Raw genomic sequence first — 26,161 nt, 5'->3', positions numbered from 1 at the left:
TTCTGAGAATGGCATAAAAATGAGGCTCTCTGGCTTTCCAGGGAGCGCAGGAGACATTTCAAAGGGGTTTCACGGCTCAGGCGTGATTCGTAGCACCCCATTAAATGAGTAGAGTCAGTCTGGTGAGTGAAGGAGAGCTGACCAGAAAGAAGCGGCGTCCCAACTTCCCCCAGAGCCCTCTAGAGTTTCACTCACCAGAGTAGAGAAGTGGTGTGGACGTGGATGTGAAGGCAGCAATGGTATCGATGCGTTGATTCCGCCGCAGACAGACTGGTTCGCAAAAGACCGTCAGAACTGCGGGTATTCCTCAGAGCAAAAGGGAAGAACAAAAAAAAAAAGAAAAAAGAGGAAAAAAACAGAGAAATCCCAGCTATCCTGACTTTAAGCCTTTATCAGAGTCACGAGTTAGAACAGCACCAGCACGCACGTGGTATTCAGGTAAGGGGTAGGTTTATTCAGTAGACCTGCTGGGACCAGGCAAGGTTGGCATTCCACGTGGCTGGGAAAGGCCTGGGAATGAGAGAGAGCTGGGAAGAGAGGAAAGAGAGAGAAAAGAGCCAGAAAAGAGCAGAGAGAGGGGTAAGAACAGTAGCACTCACGTGGTATTCAGGTAAGGGGTAGACCTGCTGGGACCAGGCAAGGTTGGCACTCCACGTGGCTGGGAAAGAGAGAGAGCAAGAAAAGAACAGAGAGTGAGCTAGAATAGAATAGAGAGAGCAAGAAAAGAGCAGCAAGAGCAAGAGAGCAAGAGCAAGAGCAAGAGAGCATCTGGGCCTGGGTTAGGCCTTATGTAGGGTCTGGGCGGGGAAAGGTGTGGCCACATCAAATTCAGATGTGACCTCAGCAGATGCAGATGTGACCTCTTCCAGGTATCCCAGTTGCCTAGGTAATGCAGGTACTGGGTGGAGACTTTGCTGCGAGGAGGGTGGAGTCTGCTGGCCATCCAGGAGCGGACCTTACAGCTATCACTGAGCTACACTTCCACATTCTGCTGTTGTTTTAAAAGCTGCTCCCACTGGGACTGTTCATTGAAATGAGACAAAGTCATAGCTACAAAAAAAAAGATGCCAAATATTGAAGCTTACATTGTCTTCCAAAATCTAATAAGTCTGCCAACCATTAATAAATGAGTTTCCACATACTTTCATCTTAAAATAAACACTGAGGTCATAGTATCCAACTGGGACTGATCACATGCACTTCCAGCCTTTTTGAGCAGTAGACAAAGTTGCTTTTCATGACCAGAACCCAAGACCAACCTTTTAATTGATCAGCAACTATCATCTCCACTGTACTGTTCATATATACTAGAAAAGGTCACTAATTTCCAAAAACATAATCAAATGACCTGTATGGAGTCATTCATACAGAACTCTGCTGTCTACAAAAAGCAATCCCTCAACCACAGAACAGAATATAAATCCTATGGAAACATAGCATGAGGGAAACAATAACCATAAAACTATTATGTATAATACAATTATAAAACTTTGGGTTTTGTGAATTGGAGAAGGATTTTTTTTGGTATGGACTGGAAACTAAAAGCAAAAAGTGCCAAGTATGAAATATCAAGAGAAGGAAACATGAGAACTTTATTCTAGAAAGTGAAGCCTGCTTCAGAAGAATGCTGTCTCAAAGAAAGTCTACATGACCTTAGTTAAAATTCATCCATTGAAGACACGGAGGCATCAATGAGGCATTCCAGAGGCAGGAGGCTTAGAGAAGAAGAGCAGAAAAGAGTCCATTAAGCCATGGTCAGGTTAACTTGCAAATCCACATCTCAAGACCAGGGACGAAGCTGTTAATCATTGCTCTGCTCTGCTTCCTTGTTTCCTGACATCCCCAGGGGGCCCCCGAGAAGTATTGCCTCCACATTCATCCTCTTCAGTATTGTCCTGAAGAGCCCTCTGGAGGAACCACTTCAGAGTCTTTCGCTGCCGATGCCTGAAGGAGCCAACAAAGAAGTAAACGATGGGGTTGGCACAGCTGTTTACACAAGAGAGGAAAAACAAAAACGGAAAAAAGCAGGGGTGATCTTGGACATTAATATAAAACCAGGTCGTTAGAAAGTAGCGGATTCCATAGGGCAGGCCACAGAAGATGAAGACCAGCACTGTGAGCAGGAGGGTCACGTACAATCTGGTCATGGGCATCCGTCGAGAGCCACAGAACATCTTAACTATCAGAGCCAGGCTGGACCCTGAGAGAATCACAAATAAGAACATCAGATACCCAGCACTGAAATAGTGCATTCTTAGACACCAATTAACATGATGAGGACTGTTCGTGATGATACAGTGATGACTTCTTAAAATGGTCAGCAGCAGGGACAGCCCCCAGATAAGCGTACATACAAACGTCGATGTGTGTCTTGGGCGGTGGCAGCGGTACCAGATAGGACACACTACAGACAGGCAGCGCTCCAGGCTAATAGCACTGAGAATGCTCAGGCTTGCAGTATAAGAGCAGAAGAATCCAGAGAAGAAGAAATTAAAGAGATAGCTGTGGATATAAGGTAAAAGGCTTGTGATTTCTTGTATGGAATTAAAAATGTTGAAGCAGAGGAAGAGGAAGTCAGCGGCGGCCAGATTTAAGATGTAGACCGAGATGGGATTTCTGCGCATCTGGAAGCCCAGGAGCCAGATCACAGCTGCATTTCCTGCCATTCCAACCACAGCTGTGATGAAGGTCAGTGAGTAAAGAATCAGCTCCTGTAAGTCACAGGTTCTGTGATGGAGATGACCGTCTTCACTCATTCCTGAGACTTGTGTCTTCAAAGCTGGTGTGATTGGATCCTTGCTCAGAAACCCTCCACTGGTAATCCTGAGAACAGAAACAAGACTTGGAGTATTTCTGATTCTCAGCATCACCTTGCTTTGTGAGAAAATAGTGGATCTCTGAGATTAAGTAAAATGCAAAGAGCTGGCAATTCTGGGATATGAAATTGAATCCAACACTATGTATGCACCGCATGAGCTCCCTGTCCTACATGCCAGCTCTTCTAATGACACAGAACTTTGCTATGATCCAGTCACCCCGTTCAGTGGACTCGCACAACACACCCAGCACTATTCTGTTCTTTACCAGAAAGTTCTCTCAAGTGAAGCAATTCAGAAAGGTAAAAAAAAATAATAATTCACCAGGATATTCTCATGACTAAGAAAGTCCTCCCTACCCTAGTACCCTAGTGGAAATGTGAGCTCTTTCTAGGAAAATGGTGGAAAAAAATAACCTAAAAATGGTGGCATAAAACAGCCTAAAAATGGCTCAGAGTTTCAGACACTGAAGACAGGAGAATTTTTTGTATTTTCATATTTAGCCATAGGTAAAGTACCTACCTCAGAATTTATTCAGTGAATGAATGCATTTATACAGGGCCTTCCCATCTTAACTGATTTGGGTTAAATAGAAAATCAAAATAAAATAGAACAAAAGATAACAGAGCAGACACAGCTAATGTGGTAAAGAAATTCGTTCATCCTAAATCTTTTTTGCGTACAGTTCTATTTATGTGTTACAAATATGAGATATATATATATTGCTTAGCTAATAAGCTAAAAGAATTTTGGTGCCTCATCTGGGGATAAGATTTGCTGATGACTTTAATCACTCATCAGTATAAAGTGGAGGAAGTGAGAAGGTGAAATCTGAGTCTCACTGAGGGGAGGTATTTGAGGTGCAGGAAAATCTACTGGAGAAGCATTAAGTACTAGGTTCTGAAGTGAATCATATAAACCCAACCCAAATCCTCTTCCAGATCTTTGATAGAGCTTCTCTGGGCTGAAAGCTCTTATATGAGAGGAGTTTGTCAATGGAAGTAAGTAAAAAGCAAGTACAGCTTGTGAAATGTAATAACAGATGATTAAGCAGATTTCAACTGGAGATAAATGCCCAGCTTACACCAGGGTGAAAAATACTAGTAGCTTGAGGGTCTACGAGGAATTGTCTCTTTTAAGCTGCTCAAGATCCTATTTTGTTTTTGTTCCATTTAACAAAAGATTGAATGAGAACACAAACTTTATGAGTGATTGATCCTGGGTCTCAGTTAGGATAGATTGGAAGCAAGTAGAGGTGTCTCAAGCCTGCTGTGCTACTAACAGTTTGAACATACGAGCCACTATGTGTGAATTAGAGATGATGAAGAAAAATTATGACAAATTCCCAAGTTATAACCAATATTGGAGTCAAAATTGTGGAGGAAATAAAATCTAGCATTAAAAAAATCTTCAAAAACAAGAATGAAGAGAATCTATCAAATAGGGACCCAAAGAGAAGTGGGTAAAATATCAGAAATGGATAACAGAATCCAGGAAACAGTTCCTGCTCTAAGCAGGTAGAGCAGGAGGCCTTCAAGTGGAAAGAGGGCACATTCTTCTGGGGATATGGAGAGGAGGCATGGGATGAATGAATCCATCATGAGCTTAATGGACAGATAAGCTTCCAGAGCTTTGGGTAGCTTGAACAGGGAATGAGAGGAAAAACCTATATATGGATCATACTATGAAATTTGCTCTTAAGTTGATGCATTGGTCTTCCTCATCAAATGTGAAGCTTTATACAGACTAAACCACGCATATATTATTTACTACTCTTACCCAACATTTAGCATGTGTTCCTTAGTCTATATATTTTTAGTTTCTCTCTCAACACAGGAAAAAAGAATACCATCTCTTAAGCATAGGAGACAATTTTCCTGAGTTCACATCATCAAGAGCAGGGCAAATGACAGCTCTTGAGTGCTTGTGTAAGGCTTTTCTCTGTTCTCTATCTCATTATTCCTTACATCTGAGGAACTTCCAAAAACTCTTCATAGGATTACACAGAATCTGAGAAACTTTCAGGAATGATATAGACTGCTATAGTCCCTTACTAGCCATCTTTTCCTCTGGAAGAGAGGGATTCTATGAGGTTTAAATAAGAAAGCAGGTCTCTTATTTCATTCTATTTTGATTCTAATGGTGCCTTCACATCTTCATAATGACTACTGGGAGGCGAGTAGAGGGATATAGCCAATTTCTGAGATTTCAGATTAACAGGAGTATAACCTCTATTTCTGTCTTCTTCCCCAGAGTAGCATGTGGTGTGTCGATATGACTGAGAGTCATGTGCATCAAATGTTGTTGACAAACATCAACAACATTGACTGTGGAATGAGGACTTTAAAGTCTTGTGTTAGATGCTGTGGAGTTTCCAGATTATGCCTTACAAATGTATTGCTAAGGTATTTATATAATGGTCCTGTATCTAAGTACCACCCTTACTTTCTAACCAGTAAGGATGTTTTAAGATTACATTCTAGTTTTGAAGTATTTTTTTTAAATCAACATGCTGAATGCTCTAGAGAAATGATCAAAGAGAAATAAGATGCAAGCTATAAATAATAATTGTTTTAGAAATAGGAAATTCTTCAATGATATTTACATAAAAACCCTAATGAAGGAGGAAGACACAGAAGATATGAAAGATAGTCTCGTGTGCCATGAAAGATTTCTTTCCAATGTTCTCTGTAGTCTTTGGCATCCCAAGAGAGTGTTTTCTATGGACCTTCCATCTTGGATCCTTTTCATATGTGTCTATTTGTGTTGAGCAATTGAGCTCAACACTATGGACACATTGATGGGCAAAAGGAACAGGATTTAAGGTTTTCATTTTCCACTTTCCACTTACAAAGTTGTGATTTGCCAATGGCAATGCGTCTCCATATGCTTGTTCATCCTCTTCTACCACTGCAGATAGTGCTATGGTAATACCTCAAGCTTCAACACTTCCTTCCATTGCTCCTTAAATCCTAGGGGTAGATATCTTGCTTCTCTTTTTCTTATGTTCAGGTGATTCACGATACACTGCCACTTTCCCATAACCCTGTCCAACTTCCAGTCACCTCCTGAAAGACTTTGCAATTATTCCAATTTGAACAATCTGTTTTTTTCCATTTGAATCCTTGAGAGATATATAATAGAGAATACATTTGCAAAGCAATGAATCCTGTATTGTAGGATCCAAATTTTGAAAGTTTCTGTCTCCTCATTTCCCTGATTTAAAAAAAAAAAGCAGCAAAAAAAGCAACGTGTCCCCCTCTATGTAGCACCCTGTGTTAGAAATACAGAGATATAAACTCAGAGAAGGCATCTTATCAAAAATCTGAAAGTTTGGAATATACTCTTACATTTCTTCCATATTTCTGTCCAGATGAAGAGAGAGGATTCGTGGTGAAGGAGAAGAGACTTTCTTAGATTGAGTGAAACTCAAGTACACTTCCTTTCTCTCTAATTTGAGAGATGTCTATAAGAGCTGGTGTTCAAGCTGGAAACCCAGGAGGCTTCTGAAGACTGCACAGTTCTGGTGATTTCCTGTACTGGGAACAAATCAGAGAGACCAGAGCCATGTGAATCACAATTCTTCTCTGAGCTTTTCGTGGGATCTGCTCTGTTTCTACTCTAGTATCTGCCTGTTATCCAATTCCTATTCAGTCCACCTTCCTTTAACTAATTACTGTTCTGTCTTTTTTTTTTTTTTTTTTTTGTCGGTCGTGGGGCTTGAACTCTGGGCCTGGGCGCTGTCCCTCAGCTCTTCAGCTCTAGGCGAGCGCTCTACCACTTGAGCTACAGCGCCACTTCCTTGTTCTGTCTTTCAATGGCCATGTCCAAGCCTAGCTACAAATATTAAGCAATATTGGCATGCATTGGGAAGTTTTAAAGACTGAAGCTTATTAGGGAGCCATTGCCAATCAAAGTTCACCCTGGCATGTGCTGCTTCAGTATTCATCACAGCAGAAACATATTCCAAGTTACAGAAATATATATACAAGTTGTTAGGCTCCCTGAATCCCATTCTCAAGAGTGTTTTCACCTCCTACGCAAAAAAGTTAAAAGGCAACATAAATAGCTAGTGAAAACATTTGCATACTACATATTTGACCATATATTTTATTTTTTATTTTTAATATATATTGTAAAGATGCTGTACAGAAGGATTACAGTTACATGAGTAATGTAATGAGTGCATTTCCTATTGAACATTGTTACGCCCTCCCTTGGTTTTCCCCTACCACCTCTTCCAGTCCCACTTCTTCAACCTCCTCCCCCCCCCTCCCTGAAGTTGTAAAGTTCATTTTCAACATAGTTTCTTGTACATCTCATTGCTACAATGGATCAACCTGTATCCTTATTTCAGCATTTTGTTATTTCCTTTCCCCTCCCCAAATTAGAAAAATGTGTGTACAAGATGTAGGACACCAGACTCAAATACAGTGAAAACAGGGGTTATACCATTGGGGAAGAACAAAAGAAACAAAAAAAACCACATAGTACATTATAAGCACATTAAAAACAACAGCAACAAACATAAAACCTCTTGTGTCCCTATCTTGGGGTTCATTTTGCTTAGCATCATCTTATATGGTCATATGTGCATAGCTTTTGACCTTTTCTGCTTGTCCTAGACACATATTAGTTATTGCAAATAAGGGAAACCATGGGACCTATGTTTCTTTGGGCCTGGCTTACTTCACTTAATATAATTTTTTCCAAGTCTTTCCAATTCTTAACAAATGAGGAGGTGTCGTTCTTTCTGATGGAGGCATAGAATTCCATTATATATAATATATATGGGTATCTGGGTTGGTTCCATATCTTAGCTATAGGGAATAATGCTGTGATAAATATAATTGTGCTGGTAGCTTTAGTATGGCCTTGTTTGTGGTGGTTTGGATAAATGCCCAGAAGTGTGATTTCTGGGTCATAGGGGAGCTCTGTGTGTAGTCTTTTTTTTTTTCTCTCATGGGGCCTGAACCCTGGGCCTGGGCACCGTACCTTGGCTCTTCAGCTAAAGGCTAGCACTTTACCACTTGAGCCACAGTGCTACTTTCAGCTTTTTCTGCTTACACATTGTTGAGGAATTGAACCCAGGGCCTCATGCATGCAAGGCAAGCACTCTTCCACTGAGCCACCTTCCAAGCCTATGTGTAGTCTTTTGAGGTAGCTCCATACTACTTTCCAGAGTGTTTGAACAAGTTTACACTTCCACCAACAATGCAGTAGGGTTCCCTTCTGTCTACATTCCTTCCAGCATCTGTTGTTATTAAATTTCTTGATTATAGCCATCCTAACTGGGGTGAGGTAGGATCTCAATGCTGTTTTGATTTGCATGTCTTTTATGGCTAGAGAAGTTGAGCATTTCTTCAAGTGTCTATTAGCCATTCTTATTTCCTCTTCAGAGAAGCCTCTCTTTAAGTCTTTAGCCCACTTATTAATTGGGCAGTTGTTTCTTGTGGGTCTGTTGTTTGGGGATTTAATTTTTTGAGTTCTAAGAATATTTTAGATGTGAGACCCTTTTGATCGTATATTTTAGAGAACTGAAAATTAAAAAATCAATAAGATGCTACTAACTATACTAGAAAGGCTAAAATCTGAACAAGGGAATAAAAAATGACTCCTACTTTTAGAAGACAGGTGGAAATTTCTTATAAGATAAGGAAGCTTATCATAGAACTCTGCAATGTGCTCCTAGGGCTTTATGCAAATGAATTAAAAACAAACATTCAAATCAGTGTTGCAGCTTTGGTCATAATGCCACACACATGAAACCAACCAAGACATATTTTAGTAGATGAATGGATAAACAAGTTGTGGAACAGCCACGAAATTAAATGTTATTCATCAACAAGAAAAATGAAGCATCAAGCTATTTTTAAAAAGCATAGAACAACTTAAATGCATATTTCCAGGTTAAATGTTAGTCTGAAAAAGCTACATATGATGTGATTACAATTAAATAAAATATTAGAAAATGTAAAACTGTATAGATAGTAAGATGATCACTTATAACAGTTCACAGAGTTCACTACCCTAAAAATTCCTTGTCATCCAAGACAACTGATATGTTTTATTTGTCAAAATCTATTGAAGTATAGAACAAAGTCACCCCAAATCTAACATCTGGATTTTGTTTTATGATAATGTGTTGATATTAATTCACCAATTCGAATACATCACACTAATGTATGTTTTTCCACAATCATGGAAGCTGAGGGTGAGGCTAGAGATAGGGAAAAAGGTATATTAGGAAATACCAAATACTTTATACAATATATACTCCCATCCTCTCCCATATACATGGATGGATGGATGGATGGATAGATAGATAGACAGATAGATATAACATATATGTGTGTGTGTATTTGTAACATGCGTATATTTATCTATATCTATATATGTACTTCTAGGTATATATGCTCATGTAAATATATGAATACAGCATCTTGAAATTAGATACTTTTTGTGCGTGTGAAAATACCATACAAAGGTGTTACAATTACATAGGCAAGATAATGAGTACATTTCTTTTTTTTAAATGTTTATTAAAATAGAGCTCCCCTATTACCCAGCAATCCCAATTTTGGGCATTTGCCCAAACCATCACAACACCATACTAAAGCTACCAGCACAACTATATTTATTGCAGCATTATTCACTATAGCTAAGATATGGACCCAACAGATGCCCCTCAATAGAGGAATGGATATATATATATATATATATATATATAAATATATATATATATAACATATACATATACCATACACACACACACACACACACACACACACACACACACACACACACACACACACACACACACACACACACACTGGAATTCTATGCCTCTATCAGAAAGAATGACACTGCCACATTTGTTAGGAAATGGTAAGACTTGGAAAAAATTATATTAAATGAAGTAAGCCAGGCCCATGGTTTCCCTTATTTGCAATAACTAGTATATGTCTAGGATAAGCAGAAAAGGTCAAAAGCTATGCACATATGACCATATAAGATGATGCTAAGTGAAATGAATCCCAGGATAAGGACACAGGAGGTTTTATCTTTGTTGCTGTTGTTTTTAGTGCCCTTATAATGTACTATGTGTTTTTTTTCTTGTTTGTTTTGTATGTTCTTCCCTCATGGTATAACCCTGTTTTTACTGTATTTGATGTCGGTGCCCTGCATCTTGTATATACATTTTTCTAATTTGGGGAGGGGAAGGGAAATAACAAAATGCTGAAATAAGGATACAGGTTAACCCATTGTAGCAATGAGATGTACAAGAAACTATGTTGAAAATGAACTTTACAACTTCAGGGAGGGGAGGGAGGAGTTGAGGAGGTGGGGCCGGAAGAGAAGGTAGGGAAAAAACAAAGGAGGGGGTAACAATGCTCGACAGGAAATGAACTCATTACCTTACTCTTCTAACTGTAATCCCTCTGTACAATATCTTTACAATTAAAATATATTTAATAAAAAAAGAAAAGGCAAAAATTTGAAGGCATGCATTCCTCATTACCATATATTGTGATTTCAATCATCCAGGAACTCCTGGTGTGATTCATGGCCATCCTACTGATGACAGTAGCTCTTCCAATAATACCATGATTTGTGTGTAAGAGTAGCTAAATGCCTTGGGATAGAAATATCTATGTAAGTCAGTATTATGAAGTCATTGTTGTGTCCAATATCCGATTCCACATGGAGGTAGGAAATCTGGAATAATTTTCACATAAAAATGTGCAGTAAAATTAGCCACAAGAAAACATATATAAAAAGAGATAGAAAAAATATAATTGTGTACAATCCTCTCTGGAAAACACAAGTATGTTAGAAAGAATTCTTTTTGCCTGTAGGTATAAGTTCTGTCATGTCTCCATTCCAGGGAGACCAAGTTTCTGGCTTTACTGAGTAACTAGAAAATATTAAGGTTGTAGTTTAGGGAAATAATTCAAGGATAAACTGAATTTCCTAAGGTTTGGAGGACCAAAAACAAAACAAGACAAAATGCTTGATCAAATATAATAAACTTTTTAAATTAAAAATTAAAATTATAAATATTAAAAAGCTTAAAATAGACTAGAAAATGGCAATAGTATTAAATAGAGGGAATATGGCACAGAACTATCTAAAGGAAGCTAGTTACTGATTTGACATGAGATTTGCTTCACAAAAATCCATTTAATATCTCCCCAATACTATCCCATTCTCCTGGAGTTTCCTCTAGAGCTTTCCCACTGTTTTCTACCTCATGATTTACTATAGGAGGAGCTCCTAAGGAAAAAAAATTATGAAAAATTGTAAAGGAGAATTCGGGTGTAGAAAACTATTGATTGTTCCAAAAGCTCATATTCATTATGTCTCACATAATGGGAGAAATTTAAACCAGAGGAGGGATCCCAATCTCCAGTTCCCTTTATGCTTTTGGCCCCTGTGAGAAGGCACTGGCCAGGGGAAATAAAGAGGAAATGATGAAACAATCCTTTGGACTGTGATATTCCTTGTCCTTTTCCTTCAGTCTACATGGCTAATGCAGCTGGGAGTCATGTGGGATCATTGGGATGAACACACATCCCTAGTGAGGAGCTTGTAAAAGGAGCTCTGTTGGGGTGCTATGGACGAGCCAGACTAAGTCTAATAAAAGTTCTCTCTGGTTTAACTAGGTAAAAGTTTGCCCCTTTATACCTTCGAGTCTCACAAACTTGAATACTTTTAAATATATACGTAATTTCAACATTTTACTACATCTCCTTCTTAATGATCCTAAAGAAGAATTACTCAAAAGATGATGCCAGATAAGTATGCTAAAACAATGAAGATCAAAATCTTGATAGCAGATACAGTGAAAAAAATGAACGCAAACATGCTGAGATAAAGAAGTTCTCAGAAAATTCGCAGTGAACGACTTACAGGAAGAAACTATTCTTTTTCTCATATGTTGACACTATTGTCTTTCCAAATCTAGTACCACTAAACTTTCTCCCCTCACCCAATTGTTCTCCCTGATAGGGATAGTTTTTATGATTCCAGCTAATTTTCTTTAAACTTATCTACACTGGTAAATTTTCCCTTGATTTGATTAATCTCAGACACCCCATCAGACATACCATCTTGCTGGGTATACACGTAGAAGAGAAAACTTTATAAAGCAAGCCACACAAACAAGTAGTTTATAAACAGTACTTTGGGGGAAAGCATTTGCAAATACTGCATCTCTCTTCTGAAGTGAATGAAAACAGCAGATTTCCTAACATTTCACCACACTGAATGGTTAGAATGACGGGTAAGAGAGAACAGTCCTACTTCATAGTTTTCAAACAACCTCATAGCTAGGTAAGCCTGCTAGCACTCGAAATTTCAGGAGGGAGCTTTGTAGTCTCCTGTTTGCTTCTGCCCCTGTAGTTCTTGAGAATTTCTGCCCCAGTGTGAGGGAATTTAGATTTGGATTTTAAAAAAGATTACAGTAAATTGTGAGACAAGTTGATGACAAGTCTTACCTTTTCTCCATTCTTCTAGCTGGTCTGTGAAGAAATGAAGAACATCCCAGGTTTGCAGTCTCTACAGGACACTCCACTGCCCTGGAGAGATCTCTGAGGGAGTGAATTCTTGCTCAACTGACATTCATCAAGATATTTGACAGCGTGTGACTTCCTGACCTCGAACATCCTGGCAAAGGAGAGTGGGAAGTTGTGCTGTGTTCCTCATGAGATGTTCTCCACATTTGGTCTTACTCTTCTACCTCTCACATTCTACCCATCACCATCCCAAAAATCATATTCCCTGCAAGTGATGTGTTTTTTTTTTTTAAGTTTCCTGCTGCCAAATGACTAGCAGGGCCAAACAATGTATGAGCCTCCTGAAGACATTTGTAATGAAGAACAAAGCATAACTTGGGGCGGGGAAGGTAGCTCAATGGTAGAGTGCTTGTCTTGCATGCATGAGGCCCTGGGTTCAATTCCTCAGCACTACATAAGCAGAAAAAGCCAGAAGTGGTGCTGTGGCTCAAGTGGTAGAGCACTAGCCTTGAGCTGAAGAGCTGAAGGACAGCACCCAGGCCAAAGTTCAGGCCGTGTGACTGATTAAAAAAAAAAAGAACAAAGCACAACTTTTTGCTCACTATGGCCTTGCTAACATGGTTCTTTGTCTTTGAAATAAATACAAGCTTCTTTCCATGGAGACAGAAGTACAAGAGAGAAATGGTAAAAAAAAAAAAAAAAAAAAAAACCGAACAAATAAATACATAATTCTGGCTAGGTGCTGGTGGCTCTCACCTGTAATCCTAGCTACTCAGGAGGCTGAGATCTGAGGATGGTGGTTCAAAGCCAGCCCAGGAAGGAAAATCTGTGAGATTCTTATCTCCAATTAACTATCAGAAAACTGGAAATGGTTCTGTGGCCTTGAGGTGAAGAGCTCAGGGACAGTACCCAGGCCCAGAGTTCAAGACCCATTACCAACAACAACAACAAAATCTGAATTTTACTCTCTAGAGTCAATAACTTATTTAAGTTTTTCCTTTCAATTCTTTATTATTGTGTATTTCAGCAGTAAATTTGTGTTTCTGTGTTTTACTTCTTCAGCATTAAAGAAGCATCAGTTTTAAAGATTTGAATACAGAAGAGAATGTGGAATTAAAAAGGCATTTACAATAACTGTGATCCAGTAAAATTTCACAATGAAACTTCATTTGAAAGTTCCACATAGGAAATTTGGACAATGTGACAGTTGTAACTCATACTTATACCCCCAGCTACTTGGGAAGTAGATTGGGAAGACTGAAGTTTAAGAAAATCTAAGCAGCAATTAGCAAGATACCATCTCAAAAAAAAAAAACCAACCCACCTCCGTATAGAGGTTGAAACCTGTCTTTCCAGCTACGTGAGTTCATGGTCTCCACTGCTCTGCCAAAATCATGAGACCCATCTCAAGATGATTTCTTTGTTGCTTTGTATGTCCCTCCCCCACAGTATACCCCCTGTTTTCAATGTATTTGATGTTGGCATAATTTGTGGAGGGGAAAGGAAAAAACAAATTGTTTAAATAGAGATACAGGTGAACCCATTGCAACAATGAGATGTACTAGACGTTATGTCGAAAAACAAACTTTATAACTTTAGAGGGGGGGATGGGAGGGCAAGGATGGGAAGGGGAAACAAAGGAGGAGGCAACAATGCTTGATAAGAATGTACTCATTACCTTGCTCATTTTCACACACGAAAAAACTTATTTTTAAAAAAAGTAACCAAAGTAAGAAGGACTGGGGTGTAACTCAGTGTTAGAGCATCTATCTTTCAAGAACAAGGCCTTGAGTTCAAATTCCTTTACTGTCCCCCTATAAAGGAAAGGAAAGAAAATTTAGATAATATATGATATCAAATTAGTAAGAGGAAATGATAGATAGTAAACATACTGCAACAGAAATGGAGAAGGTTATAGAAGAATGCTTATGAGAAGACTTTCCATAGCTTAGAAAAGATCTGATGAGCAGTTATGGAAGGCAGCTAATAAAAATTTTCCAAATTGAGCAAGTTAATAGGCAGCTACAGACCTATGAAGCACAGGCAAGCAGTGTGATCTTTATATTGTGGGGATTATGATTAAATAACAAAAACTTGCATTGGGTCACTCAATTCACCATGGCTTGAACTATTTTTAATCTTTTTTTATCATAGCATCATAATTTTGTTTAAAATCACATAGAACTATAAACAAAGTCTAAGTCTTATTTTCCAGATATCATCACTTGGCACTCTTATCATTCTTATTTCTCTCTATGTCTCTCTTATTTCTGAGTAGTACTGTTTTTCTATTTTAATATGCTAACGTTATTAACTAAAATAGGATAAATAATATCCTTTGGTTATTTAGGTCCATAAGTACAAGCCACTTTTGAGATATTTAGTGGCATGTGAGCTTTCTACTTCAAAAATATTTACCCTTTTCCAGGTATGCTCATTCCTAGCCTATTATCTCTTTGGGGCTGCTGTTTTAAATAGGGTCCTCTCTGTGATTATATTATCTTCCTTCCTTCCTTTCTTTCTTTTTTGGCCAGTCCCAGGGGTTGAACTCTGGGCCCGGGCACTGTCCCTGAGCTTCTTTTTGCTTAAGGATAGTACTCTACTACTTGAGCCACAGTGCCACTTCCGGCCTTTCTGTTTATATGGTACTGAGGAATTGAACTCAGGGCTTCATGCATGCTAGGCAAGCACTCTACCACTAAGCCACATTCCCATCCCATGTAATTATATTCTCTAACTGGTAATTGTACATGGAGTAGTCTCTTTGTTAAATTGATATCTAGTTTAATAAATTTTAAGCTGACCACAAATATGTCTGTGCTCAAATCTCTTTATCCTCACATTCTCTTTAAGAAAGATTTTGTAACTGCTACTAAATTCTTTGGGTAGTGTAAGGAATGATAGTCATTTTCATGGTGAAAACCATTCTCTGAATGACTTCTACTATTAGCAATGCCACAAAGAAGGCTGAGGATGTAGCTAAGTAGTGTAATGCTTGCCTAACATGTGAGAGGACCAGGCTTCAATCCCCAGCACCATTAATGAACAAGCAAACATATCAGCTTAATCTCATTTCAGGCTATTTAACTCTCAGTGGTGGCCATGAATTCTTGTCTATGCTAAAGTTAAATCTCACTGTCTTATTTTGAAAATAGATTCTATACCACTAATAGCATAAAATTCAGATTTGGAAATCAAATGACTTTACTACTTGTTTGGGTTGCCTGGAGTTAGAATGTAGCCTAGAGTAATCATTGGGACACCATGGAATCAAGGTGTTCTCAGCTACTTCCAGTGGTCTTTCTAATCTAGCATCTCAGTTTCTATATCGCTATATATCCAGAATGTCAATGTATTTCTAGACTCTATCAGGGAAAGAGATAAACAATTACCATATTTGAATAATAAAGACCCTGTTGTAATTTTCTTTGAAAGTAACAGTAAAAATTTTTTTTTAATTTTTAAAAAGAAAGTAACAGTAAAGTTGAATATACTTTCATTAGAGTAAAAGTGGTTCATTGTCAATTTAAGAATGACAATTATTTTTATCCTGGCAACATATAGTGGTAAGTCTCTACCCAGGAGTAGCCACTGGGCAAACTCCCTATCCCAAGGTTGAGGGAGGTTTTTGACTTCGGCCAATGAGGAAGAGTAGATGGATAATGTAAAGAGGATAGATTCCCCAAGAAAGAGGAAATGGAAGAAATAAAACACAATGCAACAGAAATGAAGAACATTACGAAGCAGCTCCCCAGTGCATGACACGTAACAGAGGAAAGCCTAAAGATTAAAGTCTTCTGAAGACAGCCGAAACTTTCCAAATAACTTTCCAGTTATGCTAGCACATATCTTCAGTCTCAGCACTCATAAGGCCGAAGCAGGAGATTTGTGAGTTTGAGGATTGCCCGGGGAAATATTTCCAGAACCTGATTTTTGTTTAAAGTAAAAATATTCCAAATTGGGAATCAAAGGGACAGAACAAATATAATGAAAGCAAATGAAAAAAAAATCTATGGATTCTATTATTAAAAATGCAACATATGTCTAATGTGAATACTAAAAAAAGATGAAAGGAACAGGAGAAATATTTGAAAAAGTTTTCCAAAATAATTATCAAATACTAAACCACAGTTTCAGGAAAGTCATAAAAACAAACAAAAGATAAATACAAGCTTTACAACGTCGGTTCGGGGGGAGGGGTGGAAGCGGGGGGGGGGGGAGGAGAAGGATTGGGATTGGGGGGGTGGGGGGAGGCTGGGAAGGGATGTGAAGGGTAAACCAAAGGAGGAGGCTGCAATGCTTGGTAAGAAATGTACGCATTATCCTGCCCATGTAATTGCAACCCCTCTGTACAGTATGTTCACAAATAAAATAAAATAAAATTTAAAAAAAATTTAAAAAAAGATAAATACAACAAACAAACAAAAACCTAGACCTATAGTGTTCAAACCATAGGAGTCATAAAAGACAACCTTGAATAACTCCAGAAGTCTTAACCTATAAACCAAGCATTTCCTGCCAGCCCAAACACAACAGTGTGAGAAGATGAGCAAACCCAGGATCAGTGTCTCCTTGTTGATCACTTCTATTCACTGTATGGATTCTGTCCTCCAGGGTGGTGCTTGAGGACCTTGCTCTAGTGGTGCCCCTTAGAATACAAGCAAGCTGAGAACAACTGCAATGTGTTCTTTAATTGTACGAACCACCTAGTTATGCTGTAATTGCTGTCCCTGAGTTATAGGAATGAGAACAGAGGCTTGTGGAGATAATAGACTTTATCAAGATGGCAGAATCCTGTAACTTAGATTCAAACAGGTACTCAGTGACTCCAAAGCAAAGGAATTCTACTACAACTGAAGTCCTTTACTAACACTGGAATAGTAGTGCTAGCATATCTTTTCACCATCTTAGGCCATGTTGTACCTCCCAGAAACAGTAAAGAAGTCTGAGAAGATCCTCTGGGGCATGGATTGGACTCTAGGCTCAGCATTTCTTCTGTCTAAGATAGCCTTCCTCTCCTGAGCAAGGAATTGAAAGCCAGATCCATGACCCAGGGCAACTCTCAGTGTCCGGGAGTGTCCATTTGATAGGGAGAAAGGAGAACATGATGTAGAGTAATGAAAGGATTGTGGTTTCTAGCTAGGTTAGCTGCAAAGATAACAAAACTTGGGGTAGAAATGGTTAATCTTTAGGAGGACAGGAAATCTTTTTGTTTATTATGTAACCGTGTCTCTTTCCATAGGAGTCTTATAGTGAAAAGTCACAATATTTATGAACATTAACAAGAGAGAGAGAGAGAGAGAGAGAGAGAGAGAGAGAGAGAGAGAGAGAGAGAGACAGGCAGACAGACAGACAGAAAGACAGACAGACAGACAGACAGACAGACAGACAGACAGACAGAAGGAAAGAAGAAAGGGAGGGAGGGAAAGAAGGAGGAAGGAGGGAAGGGAGGGAGGGAAAGAAGGAGGAAGGAGGGAAGGGAGGAAGGGAGGAAGGAAGGAAGGAAGGAAGCAAGAAAGGAAGGAAGGGAGGGAGGGAAGGAGGGAGGAAGGGAGGAAGGGAGGGAGGGAGGAAGGGAGGGAAGGGTTGTTAGTGCGGTTGAAATTTTAAGTTTAATGTTATAGAATATTTAAAAGATATGGAGAAAACTTGATTTGCTTCCATTCCTTCCATTGAAAGCTCCGGCATGTGTGAGAAAGAATTCCTGATGCTTGCTGAGATAGCTAATGATAGTCACCGTCATGTCTCTAACAAAGGAAGGGCCAGTATATAGTTCAAAGAGAGTTTTAGGTCATGTTCTAGGAGAATATTCAGAGCTGACTGTAAGTTTTTGAATTTTTGATGAGTCTAAAGTAGGTTAGGAAAAGGAAAGGAGAGGAGAGGAGAGGGGAGGGGAGGAGAGGAGAAGAAAGGGGAGAGGAAGGGAAGGGAAAGGGAAAATGCTAACGGAACTAGCTGATAAAGGGAGGAGAGTCTTGGAATATTTATAGGGAATTATTAAGTGATTTTTTTTTCTATTAGGGGTTAGATATAAACCCAACCTTTATGCCCTTCAGGTGAATTGAGTAGAATTTTCTTTCTTAACTACAGCATTTGTGCAGAAGATTATTTAGGAAAAGTAGTAGGAAATGTAAAAGGTTCCCATTTTTATATTGGCCAGGATTTAGGGTAAAAGCAAAACAAAATAGATGTTCTTGTGGTTTCCAGCAATGATTCCATTTCAGCATGTACAGTAGAAACTGACTGAGGGGTTTCTTGGATATAACCTCTTCAATGCTCTTCAGGCCCCAATCAAATAACCCTGATAGTATTCCCATGTTATAGATTAGGAAAGAGAAGCTCGAAGAGAATGAAAAATATGTTCCAAGAACACAAATCTGAGCATACAAGTTTGGGTCAAAGTCCCTGACCTTTACCAGCCTTTCAGCTCCATTGCCAGGGTCCAGTGTCAACTACATATTGGACAGGGGACATAAGTGACAATGAATTTGAATCAAAGTAGAAAATCTAGATCATGTTTTTAAAGCCTAGATTAGTCAAAGTTCAGAAACAATAACTGAGGAATAGGTAGCAGTTAAATAAAAGGAAACAGGGAAGATACAAATAGAAGCCAAGGGACATAGGCTTGTGAATCTCTGAGTCTTGTCCTGCTTCAGAAAAGCCAAATCACTCCATACTGCTGAGGACTCACTTGAGTAAGAGACAGCGTGAAAACAGGAAGTATCCTCCATTGGGTACAGATTGATTTCAGGAATGAATGCATCTGTCCCTGCTGCCTTAGCCTGCGTCCCTAGCTGGCTTGCTGAAGAGATGGAGGGAAACCACAACGTGTTTTCTTATATTAGAGTGACTTGTTCTTTTAATTCATGGCACCAAACACAGCTTGTAGCTCTGTTTTTAAGCTTAGTCCTTTTTAAAAATTTCACCGTTATTTAACACACAAAATCAATTGTGTGTGTGTGTCTCTCTATATATATGATTTTGATTTTGTTCATTATTGTACCTAAAGTCTCTAGCACATGTCCATTAGAGAATCTGAGGCTTAGAGTACAACAGATTTTCCTGGAAATTGTATGACCAAGAGCAGGCTCAATATCAGCCCTCATTTCCTGAATCCCTGTCTCATTATTAATGGTTTCACGGCTATAAGATTCACTATGTGAGGTCTTCCTGAGAAAAACCTTCATGTGAGCACCATGAAGAGGGACCATCAAAAGTTATGGAAATTACTAGCTTCTCCTCTTCTATCGTAGCTGTTCTGTGTCCATTCTCCTCTTCTATCACCTAGTGATTTTTGAGAGTTTTAAAGGATGCCATTTTCAATCTCTTTTGATAGAAGTATATGACTAGGTGCTGGCCAAAGGAGGGTGAAAAGAGATGCAACCACCTTCTAGAATGAACACAGACTTCCCTTTCCCATCCTCTTTCCAAGTGGCAATGCAGATGTTAGTAAGTCCATGAGGATGTGGGCAAATGTATTGAGCTTTAGTAGACTTTCTTTTTTATTTCAGTTACTATTCATCTTTACAGCATTAAGTTCCTCCACAATACCTATAGGTTCCTCTTCATAGCTTCAAATGTTATTAGATTTCAAAAAGTTTTTAAAACTTCTATTCTCCAGGCATTTATGATGACAGTGAGAAATTATTCTAAAACAGTTAAACTACATAGGGAGGTACAAACAAACAAACTTAGGGGAAATAAAAAGGAGAAGTTTATTCAATCACATTAAGAATGGAAATATAAACTGTAGGGAGAATAGAGGAAGAAATGAAATTTGTCTAGTTTTCATCAATGTCTTATCTTCTGTACTCTTCTACATTGTCAGAGGAGTCAAATATATGACTCATATATGGATTCTTCTCTTTCTAGCTCCTGAGTGTGTATAGTAGTAGCTGCATGTTGACAGGAGGTTAAAAAGCAGGAGAGAAATATAGCATTTGTTACTTTGTTCATTTGTTTGTTAATTTCCTGATTCTCTGATAGTATATGAATTGACAGTAGCATTTTTAACTCTACCTTAGGACAGAGTCCATATCCATTGGGCCTTTTCTAAATCACAGTTACAATTATTATTTTTTATTTTTTTATTGTGAAAAAACTGTACAGAGGGGTTACAATTACATGGGCAAGATAATGAGTACATTTCTTATCAAGCATTGTAGCCTCCTCCTTTGTCACAGTTACAATTATTATTCATTCATACACAGTAGTCATAACTCTGTCTCTTCATCTCTTTAGCACTAACAATGGTAACTGCTCTCCTACTTAATGTGCTATTGGAGGTTTTATTATTCTGTGTGCTTCTTTTAGCCTTCCCTATATCTTTTTATACAGTCTCTACTTTGACCACTTATTAAATAATCATTTAGCATGTGCACTGTACTTTCCACAGGAACAATTACAGATTGAAGGCAGACAATGGAAACAAAGTTGAATTGTTAGAAATCTGTGAATAACTATGGTCATGAACAAGAGTTTGATAGAACAGGTTTTGCCATTCTTTTCTCTCTCCAATACCAATATTGGAAACCAGTGGCTACATAATCAGAATGTTGACTTTTGTAACCCTGTCATGTGGAGCTAGAAAAAAGTGGATCAAGGTTACTAGCTAGATGGCATGAAAAAAGAGCCACAAGGCTGCATGAGAGGATCCAGAGACAGAAGTGGAGATCTAAATCAAGCAGGAAGTAGGAAATAATTTCATGAGTACATTAGGTCTTTCACAATGAATTATGGTGCTCACTGTTACCAGAAATTCAGTGCAGTTCATCATCCTCAATCCCTGTGTTCAACCAGGGAAGAATTCAGAAAAGATACAGACATAGTAAAAATTACAGGGAAGTTCATTAGGAATGAAATATGGCGGAGAAAGGAGATCATGTAGCAAAGCCAAACTACAGGAAGACAGCCTTTCACATCATTTAAGCCATCTTTAGGGTACAGACATGAGCATTATGTTTAAGTAAAGAAAAAATTAGGTTAAATGGGACAAATATAAGTGTAGTTGAAGAGCCTTGTTATATGTGTAACCTGGCTGGTATTGTCTCCATTCTGGTTCTCTTTGGTTTCAGAGAAGACTTCATCATTTTAGGGAAGTGATCTGATTCCCATATGAGTTCTCAGGCTCCAAGGTACAGCCTGATTATTTTTTTTAGTATGCTTTCTGTATTCGTAGTTTGTACTTACAAGTCTCTTTTTTTTCATTTCAATTTTATTGTAAAGGTGATATACAGAGGGATTGCAGTTACACAAGTCAGGTAATGAGTACATTTCTTTTCCAACAGTGTTCCCCCCTCCCTCATTTCTCCCACTTTCCCCCCTTGCCCCCAAGTTATAAAGTTGATTTCTAACCTAGTGTCTAGTGAGTATCACTGTTGAATCAGTTCACTCTACCCCTTCTGTGATTCTCCTCCCCTTCCCCAAATCAGATAAACTTACATACAAGACAAAGGGCACAGAAATAAAAACCAGTGACAACAGGGAATAAACCAAAGGGGGAAAGCTAAAAGAGAGAAAAGAAATAACTGCAAATAGTCACTTAAAAAAAAAAAACCCAACAACCTCTTGTTTCCAATTCTATCCTCATTTGGGAGTAATCTGTCCAGAAAAGCTCTGCAGTTTATTACCTATGGGTAATTCTAGTCCTTTGTCAAAAAGATATCATTCTGTCCTATCTTTCCTGGAATCCATGTGATTGCAAAGTAACTGTGGTGAGAACAGCTTAGAATAACAACAAACATATAAAGAAGCACAAAGGCTAGACTTTTCTTCTGCTTTTAGTTAGTTCCTGACAGCAAAAGCAGTTTAAGTACCTGATACAAATACTCTTTTTTCTTTTTTCTTTTTCTTTTTGGTTGTGGAGCTTGCTGGGTTCTGTCCTGGGTTCTTTCCTGCCTCGGCTGGCTTGAATCATCAGATCTCAGCCCCCTGAGTAGCTAGGATTACAAATTTTCTTTCAGTCTACCTGAAACTGGTGTCTACAGTGAGTACAAAATTAATCCTTCAGGTTTGAGTACTTACTGACTTGTTTGTGTGAAATTCCTATCCTTAGGTCTAGTCCACAGGTGGAAAGTAACCTGTGAGTTGGAAAGTTTATTTAGAAAAAAATGTTCTCAGATATCCTGTGAGCTCATCCTCCATTTTAATTTTCCTTTGAATAGAGCTGCTACCTATCACCTACTTTCTCACAAAGGCTTCTCAGATTCTTGATGACACTAGATAACAAGACATCTTCTTCTTCTTTTTTTTTTTTTTTTTTTTGTCGGTCGTGGGGCTTGAACTCTAGGCCTGGGCACTGTCCCTCAGCTCTTCAGCTCAAGGCGAGCGCTCTACCACTTGAACTACAGAGCCACTTCCGGTTTTCTGGTGGTTTATTGGAGATAGGAGTCTCACGGTCTTTCCTGCCCGTGCTGGCTTTGAACCGCGATCCTCAGATCTCAGCCTCCTGAGTAGCTAGGATTACAGGTGTGAGCCACCAGCGCCCGGCAAGACATCTACTTCTACTGGGTGCTGGTAACTCATACCTCTAATTCTAGCAATTTACTGGGGAGACTGAATGTGGAAAGAATACAGTTCAAAATCAGCCCAGACAAAAGAGTTTGAAAGACTTGGTCTCAAAAAAAATAATCAGCCCCAAATCAGGGCTGGAGGTATAGCTTGTGTTGGTAAAGAGGCAGCCTAGCACATGCAAGTCCATGATTTCAAAACGCTGAACCACAACCAAAACAACAACAACAAAAAGTGACTTCTTCAGGGTTCCAACTAGAGGGCCCAGAGTTAAGGGGTCTAGGAAGGGATCCTATTGCAAGAAAATTCTGGGCTGACTTTCTATTGGAAGAGAGGAAAGGGGAAACCTTGCTGAGCTATTTTCTTTCTTTTTTTAATGATCGCAAATATATTTATTACAATTTACAGGTTAGTTAACAGGTATATATACAAATAGAATTTCAACAATAAAATTCCAACAGACTGGCTACATTTAAATCACTGGATCTGAAGAAGCCAATTAGAACTGAGCTATTTTCTTTTCATACGTTTGTCTTTTAGGTCAAATTCTCTTCTTCAAATAAGAAGAGAAGTCAGAGGATCAGTAAGTAGTCAGAGAATCCTATAGCTACTATGTCTAATTGCTTATTTACTTCTTATGTTTACCCATCTGACAGCCATTCGTATATATTGTCAGAAATGTGGTCTAAGAGGGCTTTAGGGATGAAAAAGTTGCAAAATAATGCTCTAATTTCCCTAATTGGGGATTCTTTCTTTTTTGTTTTGATTGCATTACGTAGGTTCATTCATCAAATATTGTCTTATTAAGTGCTCCCTTTTCGTGAGGCATCGATTTAGGTCCTGAGAATAAGAAGCAATCACAACAAACTAACATCCCGGCATCTACTGAACTAACAAAAGCTCAATTTATTTGCAAGAAATGCCAGTTGATTTTGTATTTGATGATATTCTTCAAAATTACTTTTGTTTCTATAGTTCAGATCCCGAATTACTTCCAAAGGCCCATGTGTTAATATCTTCAACCCCAGGAAATCCCTATTTGTATGTGGGGGAGCATTTTAAGAGGTAAGTCATAACAGATTTTTAGGTTCTTGGAAGTTGTCCTTAAAGCTATTGCGTGACCCTTTACTCCCTCTCATGTTTCCTGGTTGTGAGGTAAGTAGACTTTGTCCCACAAAATACTCCTGTTACCAGTGGCTGGTGTCAAAGGTGAAAATCGCAGATTTCCAGCATCTCCAACAAAAAATTAAATAAAGACATACAAACACACACACACACACACACACACACACACACACACACACACAAAGTGGCAAAGCAAGGGGTTTAATAGAGAGAAAGTACACTGTTAAGAGAAATGTTAGGCCTGTGCTAAATAGCACCAAAACAAACACACTGGTTAAAAAAAAAAAAGCAGATAAACTTATATACAAGACAAAGGGTGCAGAAATTTTTTAAAAAGTGACAAAATTGAAAAAATCAAAGAAAAAAAGTAAAAAAAACTGCAAACAATAGTATCATACCCTGTTCTAAAAGAAATATACTCTTTACCTGACTTATGTAACTTTAACCCCTCTGTACATCACCTTTACAATAGAAAAAAAGAATTCTGTTTCCTAGGGTTTCGATGTTATGGGAGGGGTTCAAAGTCATGATAGTTATCTGGTCTTAAGGAAATGATGGATCGTGACTTGGCAGAGTTTTGGAAGGGATCTCTGCATGTACAAGATTGCCATTCCATAGTTTTATGCATACTCTAAGATGCAACCCATATGTACAAAGCCTTACATAGGAAATTATTGCATAAAGATCAAGCTAGGGACATGTATGATTTTGCTGTGCAAGTGCCTCCATTGGTTAGAACTAGTCCAAAGTTTCTCTGCCTCTAGGGAGAAGTAACTAACTACAAGTGGACCACTAATTACTCCCAAGGAGGAGTGACCATAGGAGATACTAAGGAGGAGATAGGACTTAAGATGATGTCTCCTGCAGCATGACTAGGAGAAGGGCTTGATCAATGTTATTTCCTTATAGCTAACTAGGGTTATTCCTATTATGATAATGAGTGGTAAGGGCCTGCCATACCATAGGCTCAAAACATGGAAAACAACATTAACCAAATTAACCAATTAAATTTTTTAAAAAGCCTTATTTCTAAAAAAAAAAAAAAAAAGGCAACAAATCAGCTACTTCATTTCAATGACTGAATGCTGATTATCACAGGAATAATTATCAAAGAGAGAGTGCTTACCATATCTCTATACCTGATGATGTCAAAGAGGCTTTGAAAGTTGTTTACAGGAGGCATTAGTATAAATTTGGAGAAGCCAGACAAGGTCTCGAATATTCTAAACAGACTTAATGACAATAGTCAGGAATGAGATGATCTGAATGATGGCAGGAGTGTAGGCTGTAGAGGTTATGCTGATGAGAGTTCAAATGTAAGTGAAGATCCTTTGAGGACATGAAGTAGAGTCCAGCTTGTTAAAACAGGGGAAAAAATTGGGCTGCAAGGTGTCCATGCCCTTGAAATCTGAGTCTTAGGTCCCAGGTTTGGGGCTCCTTGACCTTTCACCCCAAATTGCCAAGTAGAGGTATCATATTGATGAAGAGTAGAGAATGGATATTTATTGTCATTACTGCCCATATTTATGGGTAGCCATGGGAAGCTGCAAAGTAAATGCTTTAGCCCATCTTTAACCATCTATGTGGTTCAGACATGAGTTTTAGGTTTAAATAGACCAAGATTAAGGATTTGGGACAGGATTGAAAGGTAGGCAAAATAATTAAACAGTCTTGTTTCAACATATGACTTGGTTGGTTGATTCCTATTTCAGTCTAAGTTTTGAGATGTATTCCAGAGAATTTGTTATGGCTGTTTATCATTTGAAGGGAGCAATTTGGTCAGGGTAAACAAATCATTGTTGTCTGGCAGGTGTTTGTCCAGAGCTAGCTCTACTTTCTATCTTTGGGGGCAGATTCCTCTGTCCCTTTTTGTAAACATGTTATCAATAAATCCTGTCTTTCCTTAATTTGGGGTGAAAGGCATGGATTTCTGTACCAAAAGCAAAGGAAATACATGCAGCTACTTAGAAATGGAGACGACATAGAAATTCTTTAACTTGTTTATCATATCACACAGGCAATAAATTACTAACCTACCCTCTGAAATGAGAAAAGAAATCTCAAGCCAACTATTTATTTAATATTTATTTTTGTGCTGCTTCTGTGGCATGAACTCGGGGCTTGGGTGCTGTCCCTGAGCTTTTTTTTTTTTTTTTACTTTTTTACTCAAGGCTAGCACTCTACCACTTGATC

At 38.5% G+C, this 26,161-nt stretch overlaps 1 protein-coding gene across 1 annotated transcript; it reads right to left on the bottom strand.

Annotated features, from left to right (window-relative positions):
* Positions 1 to 1,805: 1,805 nt before the first annotated feature.
* LOC138833503 (mas-related G-protein coupled receptor member X2-like) lies at positions 1,806 to 2,867 on the bottom strand. The gene has a single exon (XM_070031772.1). The coding sequence runs from the start codon at positions 2,865 to 2,867 to the stop codon at positions 1,806 to 1,808; it is 1,062 nt and encodes a 353-aa protein (XP_069887873.1).
* Positions 2,868 to 26,161: the final 23,294 nt, after the last annotated feature.

The sequence above is a fragment of the Dipodomys merriami genome, unplaced genomic scaffold (assembly GCF_024711535.1).
Source record: "Dipodomys merriami isolate MVZ:Mamm:240054 unplaced genomic scaffold, mDipMer1.0.p SCAF_21, whole genome shotgun sequence".
NCBI classification, from domain to species: domain Eukaryota; kingdom Metazoa; phylum Chordata; class Mammalia; order Rodentia; family Heteromyidae; genus Dipodomys; species Dipodomys merriami.
Note: the sequence above shows the minus strand (reverse complement) of the source record. Positions and strands in the feature narration are given on the sequence as shown.